Genomic DNA, 26,574 nt, shown 5'->3' on the forward strand with positions numbered 1-26,574 from the left:
TAAATTGTTGCTTAAATTGTTGTTTTGATGTTTTATGGAGACGCGTTTGACTCCAAAATGGTTTTATTTTTAAAGTAGATTATATTCTCTAGTTGTTTTCCGGTGATTTGAAAACGACTTGACGCCACATTGTGAACTCAACCTAACATTCACGGAGGTCCCGCCCCCTCGCACTGGTTGCCATGGTAGACCATTTGAAGCCCCGCCCAGTACAAATCTTTCCCACCCGATGACCCAAATTATTCACGTCGTGATTGGCTGGAGAGAATTTGTGCGCTCCATCGCTGTGCGCCTATTGGCCAACCGCGACACCAGTCAATAATGGAAACTCGCCAGACTTCCTGCTTCTGTTAGGTTGTCCTCCCTGTCATGTATTTATCTGACATGTTCTTCCATCACCTCTGACAACGACACAACTTTAACCGTAGACCTTTGTTTTCTTTTTTACTAAGCGTTTAACATAAGGCGGGCCGATGTCCAAAGACAACCGCCACGATGGCCGACGCCGCGGAGCCGGGCAGCACCGCCTCGGCCCGAGAGTTAGCCAAGGCGGGGACGGGAGGGAGAGGTCTGGTAGCAACAGCTCAGGCTCCTCGCATGGAGGAGGAAAAAACAAGAATGCATCAATAACGGCTTTGAAGGTACGTATCGAGAAATAACTCTTCGCAAGTGAAATATGCCAGTTAAACGTTAAAATCCCGAAGCAATCCTTGCTAGCTAACTTAGAGCTAAATAACTGCATAACTGCACTGAGACTGTGATAACCTGGCTAACAGTACTTGCCAAAAATGACAATTTTAGGTGGCCTTACATTTTTTGTTATTAGATGCCATTAAGGAAGGATAAAACACCCCTACCTTAATTACGTCTTTTGTTTACCACAAACAATCCTGTAGTTTCACCCATGGGTGTCAGATTTGACAGAAAATGACAGTCAATGATGAGATTTTTATGTTTATTTCTAAATCACAATTGAGGCAGGAACATTAAAGTGGGTGTTAAATTAAAGTAACACAAGAGAAATTGTGTCTTTGTCAGTGTGTATTGTTGTCCCCTACTTGTGCAACTCCTTCTTGCAGACTTTTTCCAAGTTTGCACCATTTGCATTCAGCCAAACCATGTGGGTTTGTGTGCGCCTTGTTACCCAGCAGCCCGTGAATCATTGCACGCGGAGCCCGACCAAATCCAGAGCATCACTCTGTGGATAATGCGTTTTCGCTCACTGTCTCCGACCCTGCAGCTATACTCTCATTACTGGCTGCACAGGAACGGGGGGCACGGAGGCAGGCCTGCTGTGTGCACATGACTGCGCAGCGCTGTGGCAGAAGGAGAGTGAGAGGAGAGCGAGCGGGGGCTATGATGCAGCGCAGGGAGAGGAGAGGAGCTGTAAATATAGGGAGCTGCATGCATGCGGTGGTGGGCAGACGAGAGTGGCAGGCGGACAGGCAGCAGAAGGCAGTGAGTCGGGCCTAAGAAGTGGCTGCTAACTCAGCAGAGCACAGGGGGGTTGCTCAGGCTAGATTACACACAGAGACAGAGTCAAAGTGAGAGACGGGCTGCTGAGCACTTGTCTCCCCCGATTGCCACCGGGAGAGGAGTTGACACAGCTGGGCAAGTTGCTATAGCAGTGTGGACTACACAGTAGGAGTCTATTTTGGTCGCGCTGTCAGATGACGATGTCACCTTGCACAAGTGGCAGCGCTTGTGAGGGGGAACAGGTTGCCTAAAGTGGGCTGCTAAGTATGTCAGGAGTGGATAAAGACGAGGAACCTGCTTACAGACTGTACTTCTATTCTGTATGTATCCTCTAATATGTTCTAATTGTGCTTGTCTTGATGAGCTGCTTCTTATTCACCGTCTTTCTCCTTGCATCTGCCTGTGATCCTTGTCAAAAAGGGAAACCGTACACTTGCGTCTTACTCAGCACAGTCTAGAAAACAAACCTTCCCTCTGGTGCACGGGGAAGGATCGCCAGGCCAAAGAAATTAGCAAAAGTTGTGCTCCAGGATGTATGTTTTTCTTCCCATGGTGCTTGTTTGCAGCTAAATGAAGTGGATCAAGAGAATGTGGCTGTAAGCCTTTTTTCTTTTTTTCTTTTTTTTGCTTTAGACTGCTGCACACACGTAGCCATCAGTTGTGAGTAGGTGAGGTATTCTGAATGCGCTTGCCTGTTATCCAATGGCTGCCAAGCTCAGGAAATACACAGCAAACATTTACAGTCTTGAGATTGGATATAGTGCCTTGATGTCAACCTACCTCGGCGGTTCTTGGCTCATTTCCACGGCCATGTGTTGTTTGATGTTGTTTTATCTCTCCGTGGTCCTTTTCTTCTTGCTAGAATAAAGCCCAGGCCACTTGACATGTAAAGAATTTTGCTCACCAAAAGTAGGTCAGCTGGGTATCTCCCTCAGGGACATTAAATAGTATCAGACCAACACACGCATGCTTCCTTTGCATGTGCAACGCCTAATAACTCATGTTCACAATGAATTCAATATTTTTTTTACATGCACCCATTCCTAATTACCACCATTTCCTCCGAGCTTTTCCGATTTCACCCTTCATCTTTTCAAGTGTGCTGTGAGAATATTTTATTTATTTTTTCGATGTAGCTTTCATTTCTGAAAAGTGGTGCTGTTGAGAGACGGCCAAGAAAAGAGAGGAACGGTTTGTTCCATGACTCATTTGCTATCAAGAGGGACACTGGCTGCCGATTTTTATGTTGGTTTCAGGTAGCAATGTATTTTAGGTCTGAAACATCATCTCACCAGTTGTTTACAATAGACAAGTTTGGTCTGGATTTTTAGTCAGATTGAATAATGCATGAACAACACAGATCTGCCGAGAGAGAACACAGTGAGCAGAACGTTCAGATGGATGATAAGAGTTTTTAAAGGGTTATATAATTTGCTTATGTGTTTTCTTGCAGCCAGAAGTAGGAATATCTAGTGATGTCAGCTCATAATGGTAAATTGTATCAACATTACTGGGCACATCTGATTGGATTGTTATTACATCCTGTTTAGCTGATTTATTTTAAGCAACAAAGCATGAGCTACATGCTACGTGCTGAGTTACAGCACGTGACAGGCTGTTCCTCAGTGAGATTCGGATGCTGATGCCATGTTTCATCACGGGCGATGTAACACAGGTCCCACAGGTCGAGGGTGCAGTTGAATGACATCTCACAGCATTTGTTTGGGTTCGCACCGTATCTGCTTCACCCGAGGTTACAGATTTGTTTACTGATGCATATTCAATGTGTAGGTCAAGCATGATGCATGCTACACAAAGAGGTTCTGCCTCCCGGCGTTTTTTTTTTTTTTTTTTTTTTGTCGTCACAGTCTGTGCCACTAGACTTCTTCCACACTGCAGCGTTGTGGCTTCATCATTGCTTCGCAATCATAAGCCAGAGAACGACGTATTGCAAAATTCCCCCTTTCACGCTCTGATGGATTATGAATGCCGTTTTAATTTAATGAGCACTTTAATTAATTTAGAGCTGTTTGGTAAAGTTGTTTGCGCACATTGTCGAGGCATGAGTCATACGATGTGTGCATCTTTCTTTGAGTGCAAACTGAAAGTAAACTGCACCGAATGAACGTGGACTGAATTTATTAATTTGTTTGTTTGCTTTTTCTATTTTCACAACTGTTCAAACTACACAGTACTGCTGTACATTTCATTTTTACCACTGTACTAAATCACAGTGCCATGTGCATTATAATGGGGAGTAACCATAGCAACAGCAATTCAGGCTTCAGGCTGCATTACTGGCTAACACACTCATAAAACTATTTCGGTTGAAAAATAAGGGAGATACTCAGTACTTTCCTCCTCAGGAACAAATGGAACAAACTTATTAACACACCAAGTAGTTAAAAGGTTTTGTAGGGAACTTTCTTCTTTAAGCCCTAATAAATGATTACTACCAAAAGACAATATAGCTTAACATTGGAATCACCGACTGGTCAAGTGAGTAACGCTGATTATCTCATTACCATGACCCTGGGCAGGTTGCCAGTCTGTCGCAGGGCAATACACAGAGAGACAGACAAGCATTCACACTCGGAGCCATTTGGTGATATAACATTACAAAGAAAGAGTATGTGGAGAGAACCCAGGCAGACACGGGGAGTTGCACGCAAACTCCACACAGAAGGCAGCCAGTGTGCTTGAACCTACTTGCTGTGGGGCATCAGTGCCAACATCTTGGGACATTCTTCATGGGTTTTGAGTCGTATCTAAACAATGTTGGTGTGTGTGCGTGTGTCTGTGAAAGGCTGCGTCCTGCTGGGGATGGCAAGTGTCATTGCTATGAGGGGGGGCGCTGTTTGTTTTCAGGCCCAACATCCTCTTCTGTTATCTCCAGGTTAAAGATTTAAAGAAAGTTTTAAATCCGATGTGTTCTGTCTCTGCCGCAGGCGTCCTTCCAGCGCTCCAACAGCCATGACAAAGTTCGAAAGATAGTTGCAGAAGAGGGCCGCGCCGCTCGAAACCTCATCGCCTGGAGCGTCCCTCTAGAGAACAAAGAGGAGGAAGGTTGGTAGCTGCATGCAAAACACTTTCTTCTTCTTTTTCGGACTAATGCTATTAATATCACGCAGGTGTCATCGCTGATGTTTGATTTAGGGGTAACATCCATGTCAAGACACACAGCATCACGCCTCAGAGGTTTTTTAGACGTTTTGAGCTGGTACTGAGAGAGTTCACGCTGCTTCATGGAGTCGTGGTTGTTGCGGAGAAAGCTCAAAGGCGATAAGATGAAGTGATGTGAGTTCTGGAGGATCAAACAGAATTCACTGAGCAGGAGCGAACAAAACGCCAGACCATTTAAATTTTTATAAACTAGGCTCAAAGGTGAAAATAACACACATTTTCAAAGGTGTGTGTGTCTTATTTCTCCAGTGTCCTACAGAGACATGTGTTGACTTTTTGTCTACAGTGTAGACATCACTGTTGAACGCTTTTCAATAGGCTGACTTTCCAGTTTATTAGGTACACAAACATTACAGTACTGCCAACCACTAATTAAGTCCTCCACAATAATCACACAGTTGAATCACCAGCTTTCTTATGCTGCCTTAACATAAACTGAACATTTTAACAGCCATGACGGGTGATTTAGTGCAGGGCAGTCACATTAGAATGCATCCATTATCGCTAGTGTACCTAATGTTTTGGCAGGCGATTATACGTTTCATGTGCTTTCAACAGCCCGTGTGTGTCATTTTTTCAGTCATAAAGGAAGAAAGAAAGCAAAGAAAGCAACGTTTGATTTGTCAGCTTGACAATAGCGTTTTGTATGAAATGTATTCACACACCCTGAGAAACCTCCGCCACAGCCTCACGTCTTTGTGAATCAGCTTAGTTATTTATTCAAGGGATGTTACGGCTCTTGAGTTTGAGGCTGCATAAAGGGCTTGTGTGCTGCGTTGTTTTTTTTTTTTTTTTTGCTTTTGTCTTGTACGCTTGTTTTTTTTGTGACGTTTAGTTGTAGCAGACATTGGTTGTTATCAGGTCTAAGTTTGATTTGTCAGTTTAATCAGTAACTATCTGTAAAACTATTTTTTGTCTCTCCTCTCCACAGCAAAGTCCAAAGGCAACTCCAGTGGCAGTTCCAGGTCTCAGAGGATCAACTCTGGACAACAAAGGAATAAAAAACAGGTTTGAACGCCATCGTCTCCCACTAGAGGGCACCGTTCACTAACCCATGACATGTTTTTCTTCTGTCTCACACTTCAATTAAACCCTCTAAAACAGCCTCACTGCTAGTGTGTCTGTGATAGTAACGTCTAGGTTCAGTCTTGGCAAGCGTTCAAAAGACACCGAAAAGGGCTTGCCTTACTAGTCTGCAGTTTTGCACAAGGTGTGTTGCTTTACGAAACCGGATCTCTGACAGAGCTCTATAGTACGAACATTTCACTCGCATATGACGGAAATGTATCTCATGTGACAAACTGGGCACACACCAGCGCAGGTGACTTTGACGCTGTTATTAGCAAAGGTTCTTGTGACATTTATGTTCCCACTCTCAGCCGGTGCTTATACAGCTGTTGCTAACAAATCTTAATTTCACGACTGAGCTTGAAGGTTTGTCTCTATCTGCAAGTAAACTCAACACAACACAGCTGTCTGAACTCAGCCAAAGACTAAAGGAGGCAGAACTCTTTAACAACTCTGTTCAGTGAGAGTAGACTGTTTCTTTAGCCTTAGCACCTAACACAGCGTCTCCATTTGTAAAAACTATCAGCTTTTGTCCATTCAGACTTAATTTGTATCAGATCATTATAAGAAGTGGGACAACTTTGCGCTCTGCCCACAAACTCTTTCGGTTTGGAGCAGGTAGTTATTTAAAAATGTGTGCCAAAGGGCATGTATTGTTTTGGTCTGCCAGAGTTATACTGTATTCTTAACTTACATATTTAAACTGTGTTTTTACAGTTTTAGCCGCCCAGAATTTCAGATTTAATCTGTAAACAGAAATGCATTGTTTTAGATGGTTCAAAGGGTTGAAAGGGTGATTGGTGAAAATAAAATTACATTAATATACTTAAATTTATAAAGCTTAAAAGGGAATGATAGACTTTATATAGTGTTTGAACAGGATGCATTAATCAGGGCTGTCTTTCTGTTTTGTCTCAGAAACACCTTGTCTCAGTTGTTTGTACAATATCAGTTTTCCTTCCTATTGTATTCTATACGTTTAATATTACCTGTTTATTGTCTTAAACAAAGAGGCTTTACTGATACTGTATTTCTTTTAGTCTCTTCCTTTTTTTAAAATTTGTTTTATTTATCTCATGTATATTTCAAATTTCTTGTGGCTTGGCTTCAAGTTCATGCATGTTTGGTAATATAAAGCATATAATCGCTGCACCCCCTGTCCCAGCCAACAGAAGAGAGGCTCTAGCGGCTGAGAGTTACACGACACTGTAATTAGTTGGTAATTGTTACCATAATGTTTGTCTCCACAGAATGCTGGTGTGGAAAGTAAAAGCACAGCTGGAGCTTTGCTGGACAAGGGGGCAGAGAAGAGCCCCACCAAAGCCAGGCAGCCCCGCAAGGTGGACCTGCGTGCACGCTACTGGGCTTTCCTCTTCGACAACCTGCGTCGGGCTGTGGACGAGATTTACGTGACGTGTGAATCGGATCAGAGCGTCCTCGAATGCAAGGTTAGCCTGCGTTTAATGAGAAAGTAATTTTGGTCCATGATAGAAATGTAAGTAACTTCAAGTCCCGGGATCATGTTTTGGCCTTCGTGGACATCCAGTGGGAGATATTAATTGTCATATGACAAATGAACACTAGAGGGGGACATTGAAGTCTGAACTAAATTTCTCTCTCACACGTTGCATTCCTCTTGATTTCTGTTTTATGTCAGAGAGACTCTCTGAAGGCCTTCTGGTGAGACAATCATCACATTTAAGCACACCTTGGCCTGGCTGACTGGAATGAATATTGATAAACGACTGTAAACGATATTGTATGCGAGCTGCGTTGCACTGGGGCCATTCCAGCTTGTTCTTGGTCCTTTATATCATTTTCTGTTTTGTTTTTGGCGCAGCCTTGGTGTGGCACTAGAGTGTTGCTCCAGGGCATACTGGCATGATACCGCTGTCTTTTTATCGATTCTTCTGCCATGCCGCATTATGCTGAGCATGGTTCTGGTGACGGTTTGCGGTCAGTACCGTAGCCCAGTTCCCTGTGGTGTGGTCGGCTTGCTGTCAGTGCCACAGCACAGCTCCCTGTGGTGTAATAAGCATGCTGTCAGTTGTTCTGTGTCAGACAACCGGCTGCTAGGTGTTGTTTTTTTTTTTTTCCTTCTCATACCACTGTATCTCTCCACGCTCTAATGCTGTCTAATGGCCATGAAGCTGGGCGCTGTTCATAATCCCCCTTCCCACCCAGCCCCGGGCTTAATGGACACTGATAGATGATGGAGTCATCTGGAGGGGAAGCAGAGTGCTCTGATAGCCCCCAGCCACAATCCCCCTGTGTAGCTGTGGGCAATCTGCGCTGTGTGCTCTCACACAAACGGCCCGCCATTTTCCACCTAAAAACTCACAAACAGAATCATAATCAGGAAGTCACGCCTAATTCCCCGCCATATCTTTGTTACTGTAATGCTTTACGTAATTTTAAATGAGATAATAAGTGCTGACCTATATATATAATGTGTTTTCCTGCTCGGAAATTGTTCCCCCAGTTGAATGATTCATATAAACTTATTAATAATATCTACTGCTCCTTAACCCACAGCCCCCCGACCTAATTACTTCCTATCAACTCTTACTTAATAACATTTTTTGATTTATCACCCAGAGAAAGCAGGAAACACACTTAGCAGACCCCGTTTGCTTGTGGCCAGTTTTAGAGGTTTAGAATGAGTTTTTTTTTTTCTGATTTATGTAAATGTTTTTCAAGTGAACTAAAACTGGCTGTTTTGGTCTTAAATGGTTTACATAAAAAAATGTTAATTATTTACCCAAGGTCAGTGGCTCTAGTAACCTTGGCTCCACATGTTCATTTGTGTTTCAATGCATGGGCCACGGGCTTTTACTGCTTACTTTATGGCAATGACTCTGGAAGGTTAAACAGTCATCAGTCATTTCTCATGAAACGTTATGCGAGGGTTATATTTAGGTAAGCGTGCCTGTTAACATGCTCAAAGTCACTTTATGGTGCTTTCACTCGCTGTTGGTTTGTCTGTCAGAGGCGCGGCAAACCTCTCTCCATCTCTGCCTTCATTACCAAATGAACACCGGGCCATCGCTGTGGACTCTGGCGGTTAACCAGCACTAATCAGCAGACCCGCTGCTGGACACATCTTTCACTTGCTTGACTTGTCTATTAACTAAAAGCACTGTGAAGCTTTACTCTCAATTACCACTCCCTTCACGCTCCCCATCAATCAGTTGTGTCTGTTTCATTAGAGCTCTGGGGAAAATGCTCCACGCGGCCCACCACCTCTGAATAACCAGCACTGACTCACTACAAGTGAACATAATAGACATTTGTTAAAAGGAATTGCCCTTCTTTGTTCTTCCTTGTAGCTTTCAGTCAAGTGTTAATCTTCACAATTACTCGCACTGTACGGGGCCAGCCCCCGCGTTCTGGCAAAACTCTTAATCTTTGTCGGAATAGTTCGTCTTGATCAAGGAGATAACGTTCTACTATTTTAGCTGAAATCCTGAGCACAAACAGGCCCTGAGTAAAAAACACTAGGGGGGGAGTGAAATATGGTCAAATATCTAATTTTATCCCCGAGATTCAACTTTGACTTTGTGGTTTGACTGTTGATGCTTGTTTCTTTCTGACATCGTAAGGGGAATATTCTGAAAGTGTCTCGTCACATTTAAGTGAACGTATTGACTTTTGCTACGTTTGCATGGACAGTACTGTATTTCTTCAGGCTGATTTAAATCGCTCTGATGGGAAAGTTCAACGTCTGCATGAACACCCAACAAAACGATCTGACCGGATACCTTGACATGTCCCAAAACCCCAATCAGAAGGTACTTTCTGACGTGTGCGGGCTGTTTTTCCCCCCTCAAATATGACAAAATATTCATATTCATATGAATGAATTCAGTGTTTCAGACCAAGAGGGACCCACGCTGCCTGCATCAGTTACAACTTTGTGAATTTGCTTAAGAACTCATTGTTTTGCTGCATGTTTCTGTCCCTCCTGGACCATGGTCACGCCGCCTGATGTTTACCTAACACGAGGAAAGCATGCACAGAAAGAACCCACTGGAGCCAGTGTTTACCGGGTTATTGGGCAATAATGTTTTTCTGTTCAGTGGGTATTATTAACAGGCGAGACAGCAGCTGTTCCAATTGGGACTGTTACATGAGGCAGTTTTGTTCTTATGTGGCCGTTATTCATATTATTAGCAGAAAACTAGCGCCCTCTCACACAAAATACTGAGTGACGGATATGTAGCAGACTAATTAATTTAGAACTTTTTATTGGTGTCTTAAACTGCTCCATCCTTAATGCTTGTGTAATTACTTTTCCATCCTACTGTCGCTGCTTCAGGAGGTGCTGATGATGTTGGACAACTACGTACGGGATTTCAAAGCCCTCATCGACTGGATCCAGCTGCAGGAGAAGTTGGAGAAAACAGACGCCCAGAACAGGTGATCATAAGTTACCGTCTCTCACTCTCAGTCACTCTCTGTTTTCAGCAGTGAAACTGAAAGTGCCATTGTCTGGTCTTTGGCTTTGAGTCACAAACAGAATGGATCAATAGCCTTGGCTTTAATCCAAAGAGATCCATGAGTTTATTGGCTTCTCTTTAACACGGTGACCGCTGCAGCCGTAAATTGACTAAGAAATGAAATTCCCAGTGCCACCTCCCAATTTGTTCACTTAAAGCTTAGTGTTAATCAATAAGACAACCTGAAACTTTTGCATGCCTCATTTATTGCATATATTGCTACAAGTGAATCAGCCGTCTAAGTAATTTGCCAAAGTTGTGAGTAAAGTTTGTGTGTGTGTTTGGCAACTTAGCTACTGTGATTAGTTTTAGTGTTGGTTAATGTGTGCTTCTCTCGCCGTTTTCCAGGCCCACATCTTTAGCCTGGGAGGTTCGCAAGATGTCTCCGGGCCGTCACGTGATGCCGAGCCCCACGGCGGACAGGATCGCGCCTTCACCGGGTGCACGTCGCGCCATCAACTTCGGGTGAGCTCTGCTCTGTTGTTATTTCTAGTCCAACCCCTGTTGGGTTAATTCATGCTTTTAGCAACCAACACACATCTGACTAACACCGCCTCATAAGGCATCCTGTTATTCATTTGTCGATATTTATAATGATGCACTACGCCTGTTTTTGAAGAGGTCAGAAAGTGCAGACTGTGGTATCTCAGTAAGATAGCCAGCGATTGCTAATGGTAAAGCATTTGTTTAATGCAATTTGTTGAGTCTCTCACTCTTGGGCCACGGAATCAGCACGAGGTGTAGATGAAAGTGTCAGTTAAAGACTGCTGAAGCATCGGTTCAATATGTGCACTGGTCTGAAATCTGATGCTGCAGGAAATGGATATTGATCATTACATGGGCCTGTTGTCCAATGCAGTCCGGTGCTATCTCAGAGTGGAGAGTACTGGGAGGGGTTAGATAGACGTCGTCTAAAGGCCGCTTAAGTGTTGTAGACGGTTACATGGCAACACAGTAAGAGCTGGGATATAGTAAAAGTTAATATTCTACTTGTTGACAGTCGAGGCTTTATTGTGCAGGTGCATTTGTTTCTTCTCATTCATGGTCTTTGTGTGCGTTTCTTAATCAGTGGTCCTCCATCAACTCTGGCTGCAGCCCGGCTCTCTCACACAGGTCCCAGCTGGGCAGACAGAGTGAAGTGCACTCAGTCAGTCTCCAGCTCCAGTCAGCCGCCCACATCCCCGGCAGAAAAACCCGGTAAGAAATCCCCTTAAAAGCCCACTCGAGACTGTACTCAAAAGAAAATGTGGTTTCATCTTCTCGTTGATGCGCGGAGTGCCTCCTGTGTTTCCAGGTAAAAAGGATGCTGAGGGCTGGGAGACCGTGCAACGAGGGCGCACTGCCAAACCTCGCTCTGCTGCCATAGTTGCCAAGGTCAGTCCCGTCTTGGCTCATGTCACCCCAAAACAGGACGGCGTCAAGAGCAACCAGCCGCATCTGCCGCCGCAGGAAGGGCAGCAGCAGCAGCAGCAGCAGCCGCAGCGTCCCGAGTGTCCCCCGGACAAGGACGTGACCCCCGCGGACACTGAACAGCAAGTCCCCGCAGAGCCTGACCCCCCAGAGGAGGTCAAAGGTCCAACAAAAGGGCATATTATGGAGGTACTAACATTCAGTACCTTGTGAGGTCTTTTAGCTGGAGCTGTCCCAGGATATCAATTATTCACAAAGAGCAGTGTAACTCTAGACCATTTTATCAGCCACATTTGTTTTTGTTTTGGGCTCCATGGTATTCATAGACAGACCATCCAGACAGGCATATCAACTTTGAAGCGATTGATTGTACACTGACATTTCAGAGACAGAAAGGCCCATTCTCACTGTCGTGAAATAAATACTCTGACAATGCATCAAGACACACTCAGCAAGAGTGCGTTGCAGTCATCAGTTGATTTGCAGATCAGTATTTCCAATCTATCTGCTTAGTTCAATCATGACTGGATGTTTAGGGCATGTCAGTGCCAGCTTCCCTGCATGTTTTGTGTTTTTAGCCGTGAGTATTGACTGGTTTGATTTTTTTTGTTCTTTATTGCTCTCATAAATTGCTTGGAAATATGCATGTCTTTTAATTGAGTTTGCGTGTGTTTGTGACTGTCGGTGCAGCCCCCAGCCCCGGCAGAGATTGCGCAAGACTCGGGGCAGTGTGTCGACGCACCCTGTGAAGACGCGCCTCCCCCAATAGCAGCCCCTACCCCACCCCAAGCCCCAGAGCAAACCCCGTCCGCCGCCACAGTTCCACCAACAGACATTACACTATCAGACCCGGTCCCTGATCAGACCCTCCCCGTACCCCCAGATCTACCCCAGACGGATGGGCTCAGTGTACTGTTGGCCTTTGGGGACACTGGGGCTGAGGGGGGCGCGTCGCAGGGCATGGCCACATCTGCTGCAGGACAGACTGAGACTCCCATGGCAGCGGTGAAACTGGAGAGTGTGCTGGACCCCACAGAGCTTTCTACTGTGAGTGCTGAGAGATGGAGGAGCAGAGGGAGGGGAGGGCTGGGAAGGCAGGGATCCCCAAGGGTCCTTCACCGCCTAAACAAAGTCAGTTCAACAAACCTCCAGACCTAACGTGCTGGCAGGACTGCATAGCTCTGCGTAGTGTTGTTGTAATACAGTTCACTCTTAAGAATAGCTGTGAGCAGATGACCTTTGCACTCCAAAAAAAATCTTTAAACGTAGTAGAGTAACTATGTTGGTCACTTTAGGTGAATAAATTAAGAGCTCCACACACTTGATGAAGGATTAGTTTATATCTAATTGGAATAATGACGCATTTACAGATGGTGAATTAAATCGTTTTGAAAAATTGTACCACTCAAATCTGCGGTCGATGTCTTGTCCAGGACATACTTGTTTGCAGATGATGTTGATCGATAACTTTTCAAACTACTCGTACATATCTCAAGTAAAAGAAGCACCGTTTTCCTCGTTTACTTAAAGGTTGATTTAGAATACGTGTTACCCCGGAGTCATTCCCTTATTATTGCCATGTCATTAAAAATGCATAAGCTCCCCAAGTAGTTCAAATTCATCAGTAAGCTGAACGTTTTATAGAGCAAAACCATCAGTCGCCTCCTTCCACCATCTCTTCACCCCTCACTGTTAATGTGCCCTGCATGATTTTTGGATGCTTCCTCACTTGTGATACTTGTGATGATTGTGTGGCACAAACTGTGATTAGGCTGATTTGATATTCCCCCGAATCAGTGGTTCACTTACAAATCGGACCAACTTTACAAAAGCTAAAACATGCGTAAGTGTTTAATTTTAGTGCTTTTATTAAGAAATGGGTATCCCATTTTGTTAAAAAATGTACATCCACTCGGTGACCAGAAAAGCAGAACACCTGTACTAATATTTGTTTGGTTAAGGAATGCTTTATAGTTACAGTAGTTGCAGGCACATATTTAGCAACAGTAGATATTCTAACTTGTAAGGCTATTCTGGTCACTCTGTGTCCAGTTTGTTGGTTTGACAACGTGACACTTGTAAAACGTGTGTGTGAAGTGGAATCTGTGCCATGTGTTCAGCCCCAGTCCATGGCAGAGGTCCTGGCCAAGAAAGAGGAGCTGGCAGACCGACTGGAAAAGGCCAATGAGGAGGCGATCGCCAGCGCCATCGCTGAGGAAGAGCAGTTAACTCGAGAGATCCTGGCTGAGAACAACGACTTGGAGACCGACAATGAAAGCGACTTTTCGGTAAGATCAGTTGTTGGTGACTTTGCTCTCCCAGACATTTTAAAATTATATATATTTTTTTCACTTTATTGTGAATTACAAAATATAATTTTCATCACAGACGAGCATTGGCAATGGAGGTTGTGGAGCCAATATGGATTGGAGTGACATGCTGGCAGATTACGACGGTATGGAAAGTAACATCCAAATGAAAGCTGAACGTATTCTACACACGTGATTTATGTTTCGTGTTTGACTGATTTGCAGCACGAGAACCGTGGCGTCAGAGCACCTCATGGGGGGACATGGTAGAAGAAGAACCTGCTCGGCCTCCTGGGCACGGAATCCACATGCATGAGAAATTGTCCTCCCCATCGCGCAAAAGGTACAAAAATATTTTCTGTATGAATTTGTTGTATTTATTCACATATTTATTTAACATGCCTATGTTGTCTATTTGTAACAACGCACATGGACGTGCATGTCTAGAAATTTTCTCTGCTTTTTCTTGCAAACGCCACTTCAGTCCACTCATTAGCAGCCCCTTTACTTTACTTTGACAAGGATTTAACGCAACATCCTGGAAGTGAAAGTCCCACTTAGTGTGTCTGACCTCTCTTTCTTTTTAGGTTCCCACCCAGAATATCTAAACAGGCCCTAGTGTCTGTAAGAGTCTGTGTCTGCTTTACACGTTGTTGATAAGGAGAGAGAAAGAGATGAATGATTTGTTTCCATATTTTTGACAGGACCATTGCAGAGTCAAAGAAGAAACATGAGGAGAAACAGCTGAAGGCGCAGCAGCTGAGGGACAAACTCCGGGAGGAAAAGACGCTCAAACTGCAGAAGCTCTTGGAGAGGGTGAGTAAGCTATGCCGACTTGACGGAAAGCACCCTAAAGGAACTCCATGCAAGCTAAGCTCAGCCTGGCTCTCAGCGAGAGGTTCTGTCAGCGCTGCGCCTGATAGAATCGCGAAATATTCTAACCCCTTACAGTCGCATCCAGGCCAGCTGGCCACAGACAGTCGTGAGAGAGACCACTGGCCAAAATCAACAGCCTTTCATGAAGTTTGTTTTTGTACTCCAGGCCATGGCAAGATGAGTGAGCCCTAGAATAAATCAGGTTAACCACATAAATACATGAAGTGGTGTATATTCTCATTAATCCCCACAAGGGCACGCTGGAGTGGGTAGAAGCTGGATGGGTCAAGAATCCATTGTCTGGTTTGTCCGAAAGAATGCGCTGTTCATTCTTGTAATTTCACCACTGCTGCTTTCCACTCGTCACTTTGTCTAGGAGAAGGAGGTGAGGAAATGGAAAGAGGAGTTGTTGGAGCAGCGGCGGAAAATGATGGACGAAAAGCTGCTGCATGCAGAGTTTAAGCGAGAGCTTCAACTCCAGGCGATTGTGAAGAAGGCCCAAGAAGAAGAGGCCAAGGTACGTGAGGGGTTTCCCTGAAAATCCAGAGCCATGTTCATTTACACTTCTCACATTAAACGGCCTTTACCTTGTGTCTGTTTATAGCCTTGTGCATAAGTATATATGTGTGTGTGTGTGCAGGTGAATGAAATTGCTTTCATCAACACACTGGAAGCCCAAAATAAGAGGCACGATGCCCTGGCCAAGCTGAGCGAATATGAGCAACGCCTCAACGAACTGCAGGAAGAAAGGCAGAGGAGGCAGGAGGAGAAGCAGGCCAGGGACGAGGCTGTGCAGGTCATACCAAAAAATAAAAAATAATTAAAATAAAAGCATTTTCAGCAGTTATAATTTTTAGCAATTTTCACACCTGGACGCGTCTCTGTTCTCCTGCGCTTCCTCTTTAGGAACGTAAACGAGTCCTGGAAGCAGAGCGGCAAGCAAGAGTAGAGGAGCTGCTGATACGGAGGAAGGAGCAGGAGGCTCGCATTGAACAGCAGAGGCAGGAGAAGGAGAAGGCTAGAGAAGACGCAGCGCGGGAAAGAGCCAGGTTTGTTGTCCATAATCCTTTCGGGTGTCTAGAAAGTATTTTTCTATTCCTCTGACACTAAATAACATAATAGGGACGTGTTGAAGCATGTTTTTGTGAACGTATTAACACTCAAAACACACTCGTATGGCGCTGCCATGATATGTGATGTGACGTATGCCTTGCCACAATATTTTGGAGTGCTCATTGGACTTCCTGGCTGACATTCAGTATGGATTGTAATACTATATAAATATACACAGGTGTGTACCTAATCCACTTAAGCTTAATTAATTAAATTAGACAAGAGCGGCCTCTATACACATAGCAAGGTAATTAAATCATGTAGGTCTTAATCGTTGAGTGAATATATATATTGGCAAAAAGGGCGGATTCCTATGTAGTCGTATGTACACTGATGTACATTGTAGAAATTCATGGCTGCAGCAGTCTGACCACACTCATACTTTTAATATGTGTGAGCGCTCAGATGCACTGTCGCTTTTGAACGTTCCTCCCGTAGAGACCGAGAGGAGCGCCTGGCTGCTCTTAGCGCTGCCCAGCAGGAGGCCATGGAGGAGCTGCAGAAGAAAATTCAGATGAAGGTAAGTTCGTACAATGCCGGCCGCGCTTCTCCAACAAACATCACGCAGCAATCATCGTTGCCTCCCCCGGTGACCCCCGGTTTCCGGCTTCTTCCGTAGCACGATGAGAGCAGCCGCAGGCATATGGAGCAAATCGAGCAGAGGAAGGAGAAGGCTGCTGAGCTCAGCAGTGGTCGACATGCCAACACAGACTACGCCCCCAAGCTGACACCATACGAACGCAAGAAACAGTGCTCGCTGTGTGGAGTAGTGGTATGTAAAATTTCATCACACCTGTCAGTTAGTGTCCTTGACTTATAAACTGTTTGCTGATCCGTGCAACAGTACATCATTATTGAACTTGTGTTATTGCGCAGACATTGGGCGTTGTTCTCCAACCGTTCATTAGAGACTTACCATTGGCACGCCGTGCAGTATATACAGTACACAAAAATGCTGACACGAAGGTGATTCAGAGGATTTTTGCGAGAGGGCGCATTTAAATTAAGATATAACTACACTGAGATTTATGATTGGACATGATTATGCTTTTTTTTTTTTTTTTTCTGAAGCAACAGGCAACAGTCCCAAAAGCAGCCCCATTTATCTCTGATTAACTGGTTACCACGACAACAAGGGATGGGACACCTTGAGTCTCTCGACCACGGGTGAAAGAGGGAATCTTGTTAAAATGTTAGATGACCTTGGCTGACATCTGACACCAGAGATCACGGATGGGTCAGCAGCGAGCACTTTATTTAATGATGTTAAACGCAAACCATCTCAAATGGGCCTGTTTCCAGAAATGGGACAAAAACATCGCCTGCTATACACCTGCCTCTTGCAGCGGCCATTTGTCAAAGCTGCATGACATTTAATTATACATCAATGATTATCTAAGTCCACTGTTGTGCCCAACTGCTTGCATTTGCCAAATTAAGCATATTTAAACCATTTCATAGGGATTTATTTATTTTTTTAAAAATGTTAATGTAATTAAAATCCTAAACGGTTCAGTCGTAGTCATAATAAGATAATCTATTTACATGTGACAATTTGAACATTTAGCAACACAACACAACACATGTAATGCGGTAAATCACATTTTCTTTGTAGTCTTTGTTTTAAACTGAGATTCTGGAGAGGCAGGTCACGTCCCATTGTCCGCGCGGTATATCATTTCACCGGAGTAAAATGGAGCCCTGTTGACCCTCTCCTGCCTCCGTCTCCATTGTGTCCACAACAGCGACCTCTGACCGCTCTGTTTGTGTTTGCAGATCACCTCAGAGGTGCACCTGTTCAGCCACACCAAGGGCAAGAGGCACCAGCAGGCCGTGCGAGACAGTAGCAGCATCCAGGGACGGGAGCTGTCTGACGAGGAGGTGGTGCGTATTGCCCCGCACACCCCGCTGTGAACAAACATCCACTCATTCTGTCAAAGGACACAGCCCCGCCGTTTGCCTGTGTCATGTTAAAAAGACACAGCAGATGTCTTTTATGACGTGGTCATTATTATTGTTTATGCGTCCCCTTATACACTGCCACAGCTCTGGTGGTGTCTTTGTGGGTTTGCAAATGGGCCTTGAAATGTACACAGTTAAGGTTCAGTGATTCAGTGGAGAGCTGACATCACCCCCTTGTCTCCAGGCTTTTTTTTTCTTCCTCTTCTTTTTTTTTTTTTTTTTTTTTTTTTTGTCATGCACTGCATTTCCATGGGAAGGCAGCTCGTTAATGCTAGGTAACCTCTCACGCTGCAATATGAGATTGGCTTTTCAGCGGCGCTCATTGTGAGGCTGACAACTGTTGGTGCTATACGTGGCACCTTTGGCCCCAGCAGCTACTTCATTCAAAGCTTTTTTCAGTGGGGAATAATTGATACCCCCGCCTTCCCTTCCTCTAAATCATTTCCTTTACAAATGCAGGTCATTTCTTTTCCTCTCTGACAGTATGATAAACAATCCGGTGGAGAGGAGCACTTCACCAATTCAACGCTATAAACAGTCCATATATGAACACTGCTTTGTTTACGTTTGCAGTGCGTCTCCCTCCACACAATATAGTTTTAACATTAACAGCAATGTAAAGGCTTTGTTGTTTGTCAGGACTAATCAGTCAACATTTAAGCTGCCTTGGAGCTCCCCGTCCTTGAAACACCCTACATCTGACAAAATGTAGATGCTACTTTTTCTTTTCTGTTTGGCTAGATGTGCCCATTTGTTATTTATATCAAAGCTCAACTCCGTGTTCGATATTTCATTGAAACCACCAACTATTTTCCCGACTGTGGCTCCATAACTCTTCCCCGCAGTGAAAGACTTTTAATTAAAATGAAGATGGTTGGTTCAACTGCGCAGAGGTCGCCCCATAGATTTCAGCGGGAGCTGGCCGCCAACGACCTGCGCTTTCGTATTTAGTCATTTTCTCTCGTTCTGGGAGACTTGAAAATGAAATTGAAAACACAGCGATTATGAACAGGGCTGGATCGATCCACGTGCAGAGGCCTCGAGATTGGGTTCACTCTTTCACTCCACATCTGTTACGGTTTAACGCGACGCAGGTAACAGCCAGCTCCCTCCTGACATATTTATTAATCACTTCACATACGGGCTCCTCTAAGGAGACACTGTTCTTCTTGCTCTGCTTGTCTGTAGTGCTTGGCAAGCGCGGCCAGTAGAGGGATTACCAGGATTACCTGCCGAGGGTTTCAGAGCTGACCACTGAGACTCAAAAAAAACAAAAAGAAGTCCTAAAGGGTTTTGTCGTTGAAGCGGTGCTGATGGCCACAAATTGAGAAGCTTGATGAAATATTCAGAGTGGCAGCTGAAGTGAGCCTCTCCCACCATTTGAGATTTGACCGTTGTCTCAGTACAACAGCACAGTTACTGAAAGAAGAGCAAAGTATTTATATTATAGTGCATAATTTAATTGGAGGAAATAATTTAGTGTTGTAAACATTAAGACACTAATAAAATAGAGGGAATAAATTAAAAAAATAAAAAATAAATCAAAGGGCCTGTGTATTTCTGCCATCTGTCACTGGATGCAGTTCAATACAAAAAATGTTATGTTAACCATTGTCGTGCTGGTAACTCAATACATCGCAGTATCATATCTTATCCCTGGAGCCGACATGAAATACAGCTGTCTGTTTCGGGCCAAATGGAAGCGCAACCACTCTGGGGCCTTTGTATGTGACAAAAGAGGCAGTGGATGGACATAGCCCATAGAATTTGTATTTGTGTAGACTGCCTTTTAGATCAGTGAAAGGTCAGTTTGTGTCGGTGGAACGGGAGAGATGTTTATAGTGGTATCACATTTCTCCCACCAGAGGCAATCTGTGGCATTGTGCGGTAGCAGTGCCCTTAGGCCAGCGTCTTTGCTGCTTTGTTACAATGGTTCAGTCGCAGACACCTGTCTGTCAGCCAGCCTGCTCGTCTCAAATGCTCAGCGTCTGCGCAGCTATCCAAAAAAAAAAAAGCTGAAAATGTAATCATGTAATATTTATTCGCCAAAGCACTGTAGTCCACATTTTACTTTTAATATTTCAGTTGCCTTGTGCTTGTAACCAGCGCAGTTTTTCCGACAGATGTGGTTTAGGATGTGTTACTGACACAATTCCATTAAGTGAGTGGCAAGTGCACTGGATAGCCTCTCAGAGAGATTACTAAACAGATGTCTCCTAAGCAAGGGACGGCTTCGGTCATGAGCCATGGCCGACCTATAATATCAGTGAGGAGAGGGCAGAGGTGTGCGCATACAAATACGGACACACATGCCCTTCATGGAAACGCAATATCTCAAATGCAATTCCCTGTTTTTTTTGTTTTTTTTTTTATTTTCAATGTTATTACTATCCCCTTTTTACCCCATTTTACCCTTGTTACTGTTACCCTCGAAAAATCAATCAATTGTTAATCAGTATTTCTATATACACCAATCAGGCATAACATTATGACCACCTGCCTAATATTGTGTCGTCCTCTGTTGTGCCTCAAAACAGTTCTGAGTCTTAGGAGAATGGACATGGGCCTGTTGTTAGTGGGGGTCTTTGCGTCTTATGGGTTGAGGAGAGCGGATCAGGCTTAATCAGATACTTGATAAGTTTGGGATCTAGGAAATTTGGAGGCCAGGTCCTTGCTTTTTTTAGTTGTTCCTAAACCATTTTTGGATGGCTGCTGCCATCAAGGACTGTCATTGCTATGGGGGTTGCCTGGTCGGATCTAGGTGGGTGGTACCAAAGTTCCCAGATGGTCAATGTTATTTACTTCTTCCGTCAGTGGTTTTAATGTTGTGGCTGATTGACTCTTTTTTTTTTTTTTTTTTTTTATAATCACTTGAAACATGCATCTCATTTAGAAAACAGGGCCTTTAGTTCAAGATAGTGAAAAAGCTTTCTCGTTCTGTTTGTTGTTTTGTGGCGCTAATTCACTTGTGGCACACTTCAACCCGCATAACAACACCTGTTTTTACGACGCCAGACAGCGAAAAAACCCCTATTCAAGCAGCAGGTGCTGGGACAACACTGACCAAAGGGTACGGCATCCCACACGCAGGTTAGCTGGACTCCTGAATGGAAACCCTTTATCAGAGGCCATCCTATCCTCCGGGGTGCTGGATGACAGCATAATTGGGTAATTGGTTTCTTGCACATGCATCATGCTCGTCAAATTGGGTTACATACTCCTGTCTCGTTGCGGGGTGGAAAAATCAGAATCACCCGACGGGGGCCAGACAGGAAGCAACACCTCAAGGCCTTTTAAAATTTCCGTACGCTTGCAGGATGGACAAAAGAGCGTAGAGTATCAGAGGTAATTAAAGCGTCCGGTGGTGTTATTGAGAAGTTTAGAGCTGCGTGTCACGCAGTATATCCAGTGCCTCATCTTCATACATCAGGTGTATAACTTCTACTTATGGTTGACAGCATTTATTTTTGGCACATTGCTTCGTAAGCTGTCCTGGACCTTCTCACTGATGGTATATGATAGCACAGTAGTATTGTGTACAGTGCTTGTAATCGTGTTTCTTACTCCTTGTAATGCAGCCGATCAAATATCTTATTAGCAGGGTAACTGACACTTAGTGAGTAAAATTACAGTGTTTAGTGAAATCAAAGTTCCATAAAATGGACAAGTCCCACTAATATACAGTCGTTTTAAAACCACATTTGCATGCCACCACAGGTTTTTGTTAATGGTTTAATGGTTTTCTTTAATATATGTCTACTCCAGGAGCATCTCTCCTTGAAGAAATACATCGTGGACATTTTGACGGACAGCTCCGTGTCTTCCGAGAGCGTGAAAGATGGAGAGGAGCGGCAGAAGGCGCGCAAGAAGGCGAAGAAGCTCCGTGCCAGGATGAACTCCAGGTAATGCATCCATTTTGTCACTCTCTCCGTCTCTGTCCGTCTGCCTTTCGCTCCGTCTTCCTCCGTCTCCCTCGCCACAGAAACAGAGGACAAAACTGTGCCAGGACTTTTTTTTTTTTTTTTATGAGTGACAAGGAGATGGAAAACAGATGTTATGTGCATCCTGGCTGTCTACAAGGTAACACTGATGGTCTTAATTTATGACCACTTTCTCTGATTGGGGAGCAAAGCTGCAAATCGATCTGTAAGGCCCCCGACTTTCACCTGTAAAGAGCTTTCCTCCAAATTGCTGCCCTGCCATTGCCAAATCTGAAGCCTCTCTTGATCTACAGGATGTATGTTTAAAGTATGTATGAGCCATGCCTATTTTTCTTCTTCTGCGCTATTGATTTTTAAATCAAGTATCAAAGAAAATCAATAGTAATCAACAAATAGGAGGTGACGCTGCTGTGTGTCAGAACCTGGACCTTAGCTCAATCAATTAAACAGACTGTCACAACAGGGAGGGAGGGAGGGGAGTGGAAAGAGGAACAATGTTGACAAAAGATAGTGTAAGATGTTACTGATGGAGATTATTGGGAGGATCCCTCTACAAGCAGGGTGACATTAAAATATGAAATATTTAAGAGGGCAACATTACACTGTAGAAAGAATTAAAGAAGCGTAAAGAGCATGCGTCACTGTCGCAGTGAGTGACCGGAGCATCGCTCACATAAACAACAAAACATGAATTTAATAGATATGTAGAGCGGCAATCATGAAGTGAATCGTGATCGTACTTTTAAAAATAATTGTTGCTTTTGTCACCGGTCAGGAGCCAGATAAATCTCAGTGATTTGGCTGTGGGAGCTGGTCTTCCATGAAATGAAGTGTTTGTGGTTCGATCCCCTGCTGATCCTGTTCACATGGGGAAGTGTCCTTGAGCAAATCGCAAATCGTCCCCTGTGGTCAAGGCCGCTCTTTGAGAGAGAAAGAGAGTGTGTGTGTCTGTGTGTGTAGGTGTCGATGCTCAATGTTCAATTTCATTGAATTATCAACTGTGTGTATTTTCAAATTATAAGTGACCCTTTCCATTGCATGAAATATATTCTGCACGCTGCAGTCTTTGAGTGAAAGACCTCTATTATTCCCCCAACAGCACCTTTATAGATGCTCATTGATCTGCTCGCTTCAGACACGTTTATTTTGTATCAAAAAATAAAATGTTTTTAGGACCGTATGAAGATTACATTTAGTAATTCACTTTCTTTTTAACTCCCCCAAATGCATCAGACCAGTCTAAGTTTAATATCTCCTCTTTTTGTTGAGCTTACAGAGAAAGTGCTCGTTAAAGTCTCTAAAAGAGGAGAAGCTTGTTGTTATATTCTTCTGCCTACTCCCTCCAACTCATGAGGTCTAATCTGTAATATTTTTAATGGTAACGGATCAATTTGAGATTCAAAGGATGGGGTGATTTTTTTTTTTAATATTATCATTATTCATTTAGATATTTAAATCTTTGATATCTTGGCTGCCATTGAATTGATTGATTATTATTATTTTTGACTCGCGCACCACAACATTTTTATTCAGTGATTTAACGGTGATATGTGTTATAAATTGTGACTCTTAATAAGATGAGTGGCGTTATCAAAGCTGTATCGATGGACGTATTTCATAACTGGCTCTGTCACAGAGTTCCAGGTCCTTCTGTAAGTGAAGGCTGATCCTTCAACCTCTTATCATGATTGACCCGTGGACGTGACCGTGAGGGAGAGTTCTAAAAGATAATTCATTATTGTTATCCTTCTTAGAAGAAGAGTATTTATTGAGGGCGGACTAAAGAGGAATCTGCAGGCAGAAACACCCACCCTGCGACAATACTTTACTCTCAGCGCTGCTGCTGTTTTTGGCTTTGTGAGGTTCAGCGGCACCGAGAAAGTGACAACATGATCCGCCTCTGGTCACCATCACTCGCGCACCAGCCCTTCTGAGACCAGCACTCAAAGGCGGCCGTCCTTCAAAGGTCATAAATAACACAGAGCCCCAGTAAACATAAAGGTGAGCCACTTCACCGCTGGGTGGAAATGAACCGTTTTATTGGAACACCGTATGGTGTCCGTAAAAACGTGAGTGGTTCTCACAGGACTTTTCACTAAGCCAACACGCAGCCCTGTCGTGTCATAAAGCGCGCGCACGCACATTTTAACCCACATGTTTTTTTTTTTGTTGTTTTTTAGTAGTTTGGCTAACCTCCTCTAATGGTAAATGTCTCTGAAAGGAAAATGGGCTATTAAAATTTAATGGAAGTGGCCAGTCACTGTCAAAGATGTGTTTTGAACTTCAAAACTGATGCACAGACACAGACGTAAACACGGGACGCCTGCATCTTTATTTCTGCATCTATGATAATGCAGGTGCATTCTAGATGTTTCACTCCAATTAAAACCCCATGCGGTACAACAACTACCTGGGAACGACACACCTTTACCCCCAAATTAAAATGCACAATTACTGCCACAAATATATACAAAATAAAAAACACAGTGTTACCGTTTGAAGTGCGTAATAAATTGTCTTGGTTACACCCGGAAACCAAAGGCTCGGCTTATACGCTCGTGTGAGCTGCTCGCCTCGTTGCCTGTGGTTCGCTGAGCAGGGAACAGAGTAGCCAGTGTGTTGTTGTGTGCGTGGACCTCAGATGGTGGCGCGTACACAAAGACACTCCTGTATGGAGTATGGAAATACAGTATGAAGTGGTACGCATACGCTCCATCTCCTTTTTGCCCAGTCTGCTGCCTTAGGTTAGGATAAAAAGCTTGTGCTTGGAAATGTAAAATATATATTAACAGTTACACATCGAACAGATTTCTTTTTTTTTTCCCTTTTTTAGCCAGGAACCAGGCTTCCCTTTTGAGAAGTGTGTCTCTTTGCATAAAACAAGATGTTGTTATGAAATACGTCTTCTCTTATGCCCCACATTATTTTTCTTTGTTGCTGCTGATCAATGCGATTTATCGAGCATTTAACGTGACTGCAATGAATTGCTCAGCAGTTGCTCCACGGCTTAGCCTGATTAGGCGTAAACCTGTCAGAGATTAATATTGTAATACCGTGAATGACAAACGGGGTGAGTATAGTTCAGGGCCTTTTGAAAGCCGGTCTGTGCTACCTATTTATCCTGCTTACGTGACTCATAAAATCACTCGGTGGCTGAATGCTGTATTTAGGAACAAACATTAAAGCATTATCCTTGCTCACAAGGTGTTCTTTCTGTCTCTGAATCATTTTTTTTTTTCTGCTTGAAGAATTTTACCGTCAAACCAATTTTAAATTGATTTTCATTTTGAATTCATTCTTTTTGTAACTGCTATATCTATACAGATATTTAGTAAGTAGTTAAAACCATTTAAAAAGCAAAAATAGTACAAATAATCCCTTTTTTTTTTTTTTTAGAATATTTGCATATTTGCGTTTTTTTTGTGTGTGTGTGTATGTTATTGTCTTGCTCTGTCTGTGAGGTGCACTATTGATTTGTGAATGCCCTTGAATGCAGGACCTTGTGCACAGTAAGTCAGGTGGTTCAGGTACGGTCTGCTGGGACGAATCCACCTGTCGTCTTCCAGAAAGTGTTTGATTCTATCACTGCAGAGACGGCTAACGGGAAGGTGCTCTATCTAGCTCTGATCAATGGTTACTTATCATGTCTGGAAATGCTTGATTGACACATTGATAGATCACCCGCTTCTAATAATGCAAACAAACACAGAGTTTGCCTATCTCCGAGCCCGTCCTGATGCCAGTGACCTAATCACCACGACCTTTCAGGAGGTCACAAATTCAAACAATGGTTGATTTGCTCCTAACCTCCAGTGACTTGAGTCTTCCCTGTTTAAAAAAAAAAAAAGAAAAGAAAAAGGCAGAATAATTTAAAGACAGAGCTAAATCTCGGGGATATGAGCAGGATAAAGGCAAAACACTCGTCCCTGGTGTCTGATTATTTTAAGCCAAGTTACTTGCGTGAGTGGCTGACAGGCCAAATAAACACACTCAGTTTGAGCTGTTTTCTTTTTCTCTGTTCACACTTTGATCCGATGTGTCCTTTCCTGAAGGGCCAAACACTTTTTCCTGGGATTCAAAGAATTTTTTCCTTCTTCTCCCCCTGTAGGGCAAAGGAATACGAGACATCAATGGAGGCAAAGACTCAGGTCCCTGACTCCCCATACAAGGCCAAGTAAGCGTTCATAATTTTCTTCATTTCCTATTTTTATGGGTTAAGAGCCAGAACAACATTTTCACAACATTTGTACTTTTTTCCCAGTCATTTTTTGAGTCTGAAAATCTCTCAACAAATTTTAAAAAATAAAGCTTATTTCAAATTTGTAAAATTAAATTATTAATTTTTGAACACAAAAATGCACACAAAATAGATATTATTTCACTTTTAGGGTTCGTACTAGCTTGTTTTTTTTTTTCTTCATTCAAGTCAGTCAGTTCCTTAAGATTAAGTCATCAGTCCAAAGATATTTGATTTAGTTTGATAGAAAGTAGAAAACTATTATGTTGACACTCTGTGGTGTTAAACTATGAGGAAAAATGCAAACAAAAAAAGTAGAAAACTGAAAAACATTGACATCCGAGAGAATGTGTTTTGTGTTAATTAATTTTTTATATTTGCCTGAAAAATGACTTGGATTAACAATTAATAGATAGTCCAGATAAATATTTTTTTCTGTATATCAATTTATTTAAGTTAGTAGTTTTAGCTCTGCTTGTAGCATTTTGTAGCCTACGTGA

General features: G+C 43.4%; 1 protein-coding gene across 3 annotated transcripts in view; it reads left to right on the forward strand.

Moving 5' to 3' along the window:
• The first annotated feature begins 361 nt into the window (after window positions 1-361).
• The window catches only part of scaper (S-phase cyclin A-associated protein in the ER), a 53,827-nt gene continuing 27,614 nt past the window's right edge, over window positions 362-26,574 (forward strand). Inside the window, exons 1-21 of one of the 3 annotated variants that reach the window (XM_047596955.1) lie at window positions 362-641; window positions 4,425-4,542; window positions 5,591-5,667; window positions 6,978-7,175; window positions 10,046-10,146; window positions 10,575-10,691; window positions 11,296-11,423; window positions 11,521-11,825; window positions 12,327-12,683; window positions 13,757-13,924; window positions 14,025-14,091; window positions 14,171-14,288; window positions 14,650-14,761; window positions 15,198-15,338; window positions 15,462-15,617; window positions 15,728-15,870; window positions 16,373-16,454; window positions 16,554-16,706; window positions 17,711-17,818; window positions 21,662-21,798; window positions 25,946-26,011. In XM_047596955.1, coding sequence (XP_047452911.1) covers window positions 474-641; window positions 4,425-4,542; window positions 5,591-5,667; window positions 6,978-7,175; window positions 10,046-10,146; window positions 10,575-10,691; window positions 11,296-11,423; window positions 11,521-11,825; window positions 12,327-12,683; window positions 13,757-13,924; window positions 14,025-14,091; window positions 14,171-14,288; window positions 14,650-14,761; window positions 15,198-15,338; window positions 15,462-15,617; window positions 15,728-15,870; window positions 16,373-16,454; window positions 16,554-16,706; window positions 17,711-17,818; window positions 21,662-21,798; window positions 25,946-26,011 — 3,020 coding nt within the window. In that variant the 5' untranslated portion in view covers window positions 362-473. Of the gene's footprint in view, window positions 642-1,368; window positions 1,797-4,424; window positions 4,543-5,590; window positions 5,668-6,977; window positions 7,176-10,045; window positions 10,147-10,574; window positions 10,692-11,295; window positions 11,424-11,520; window positions 11,826-12,326; window positions 12,684-13,756; window positions 13,925-14,024; window positions 14,092-14,170; window positions 14,289-14,649; window positions 14,762-15,197; window positions 15,339-15,461; window positions 15,618-15,727; window positions 15,871-16,372; window positions 16,455-16,553; window positions 16,707-17,710; window positions 17,819-21,661; window positions 21,799-25,945; window positions 26,012-26,574 lie in introns of those variants that run through there. The other 2 variants (XM_047596956.1, XM_047596957.1) reach the window with 2 other exon arrangements.

Source organism: Mugil cephalus, chromosome 10 (genome assembly GCF_022458985.1).
Source record: "Mugil cephalus isolate CIBA_MC_2020 chromosome 10, CIBA_Mcephalus_1.1, whole genome shotgun sequence".
NCBI classification, from domain to species: domain Eukaryota; kingdom Metazoa; phylum Chordata; class Actinopteri; order Mugiliformes; family Mugilidae; genus Mugil; species Mugil cephalus.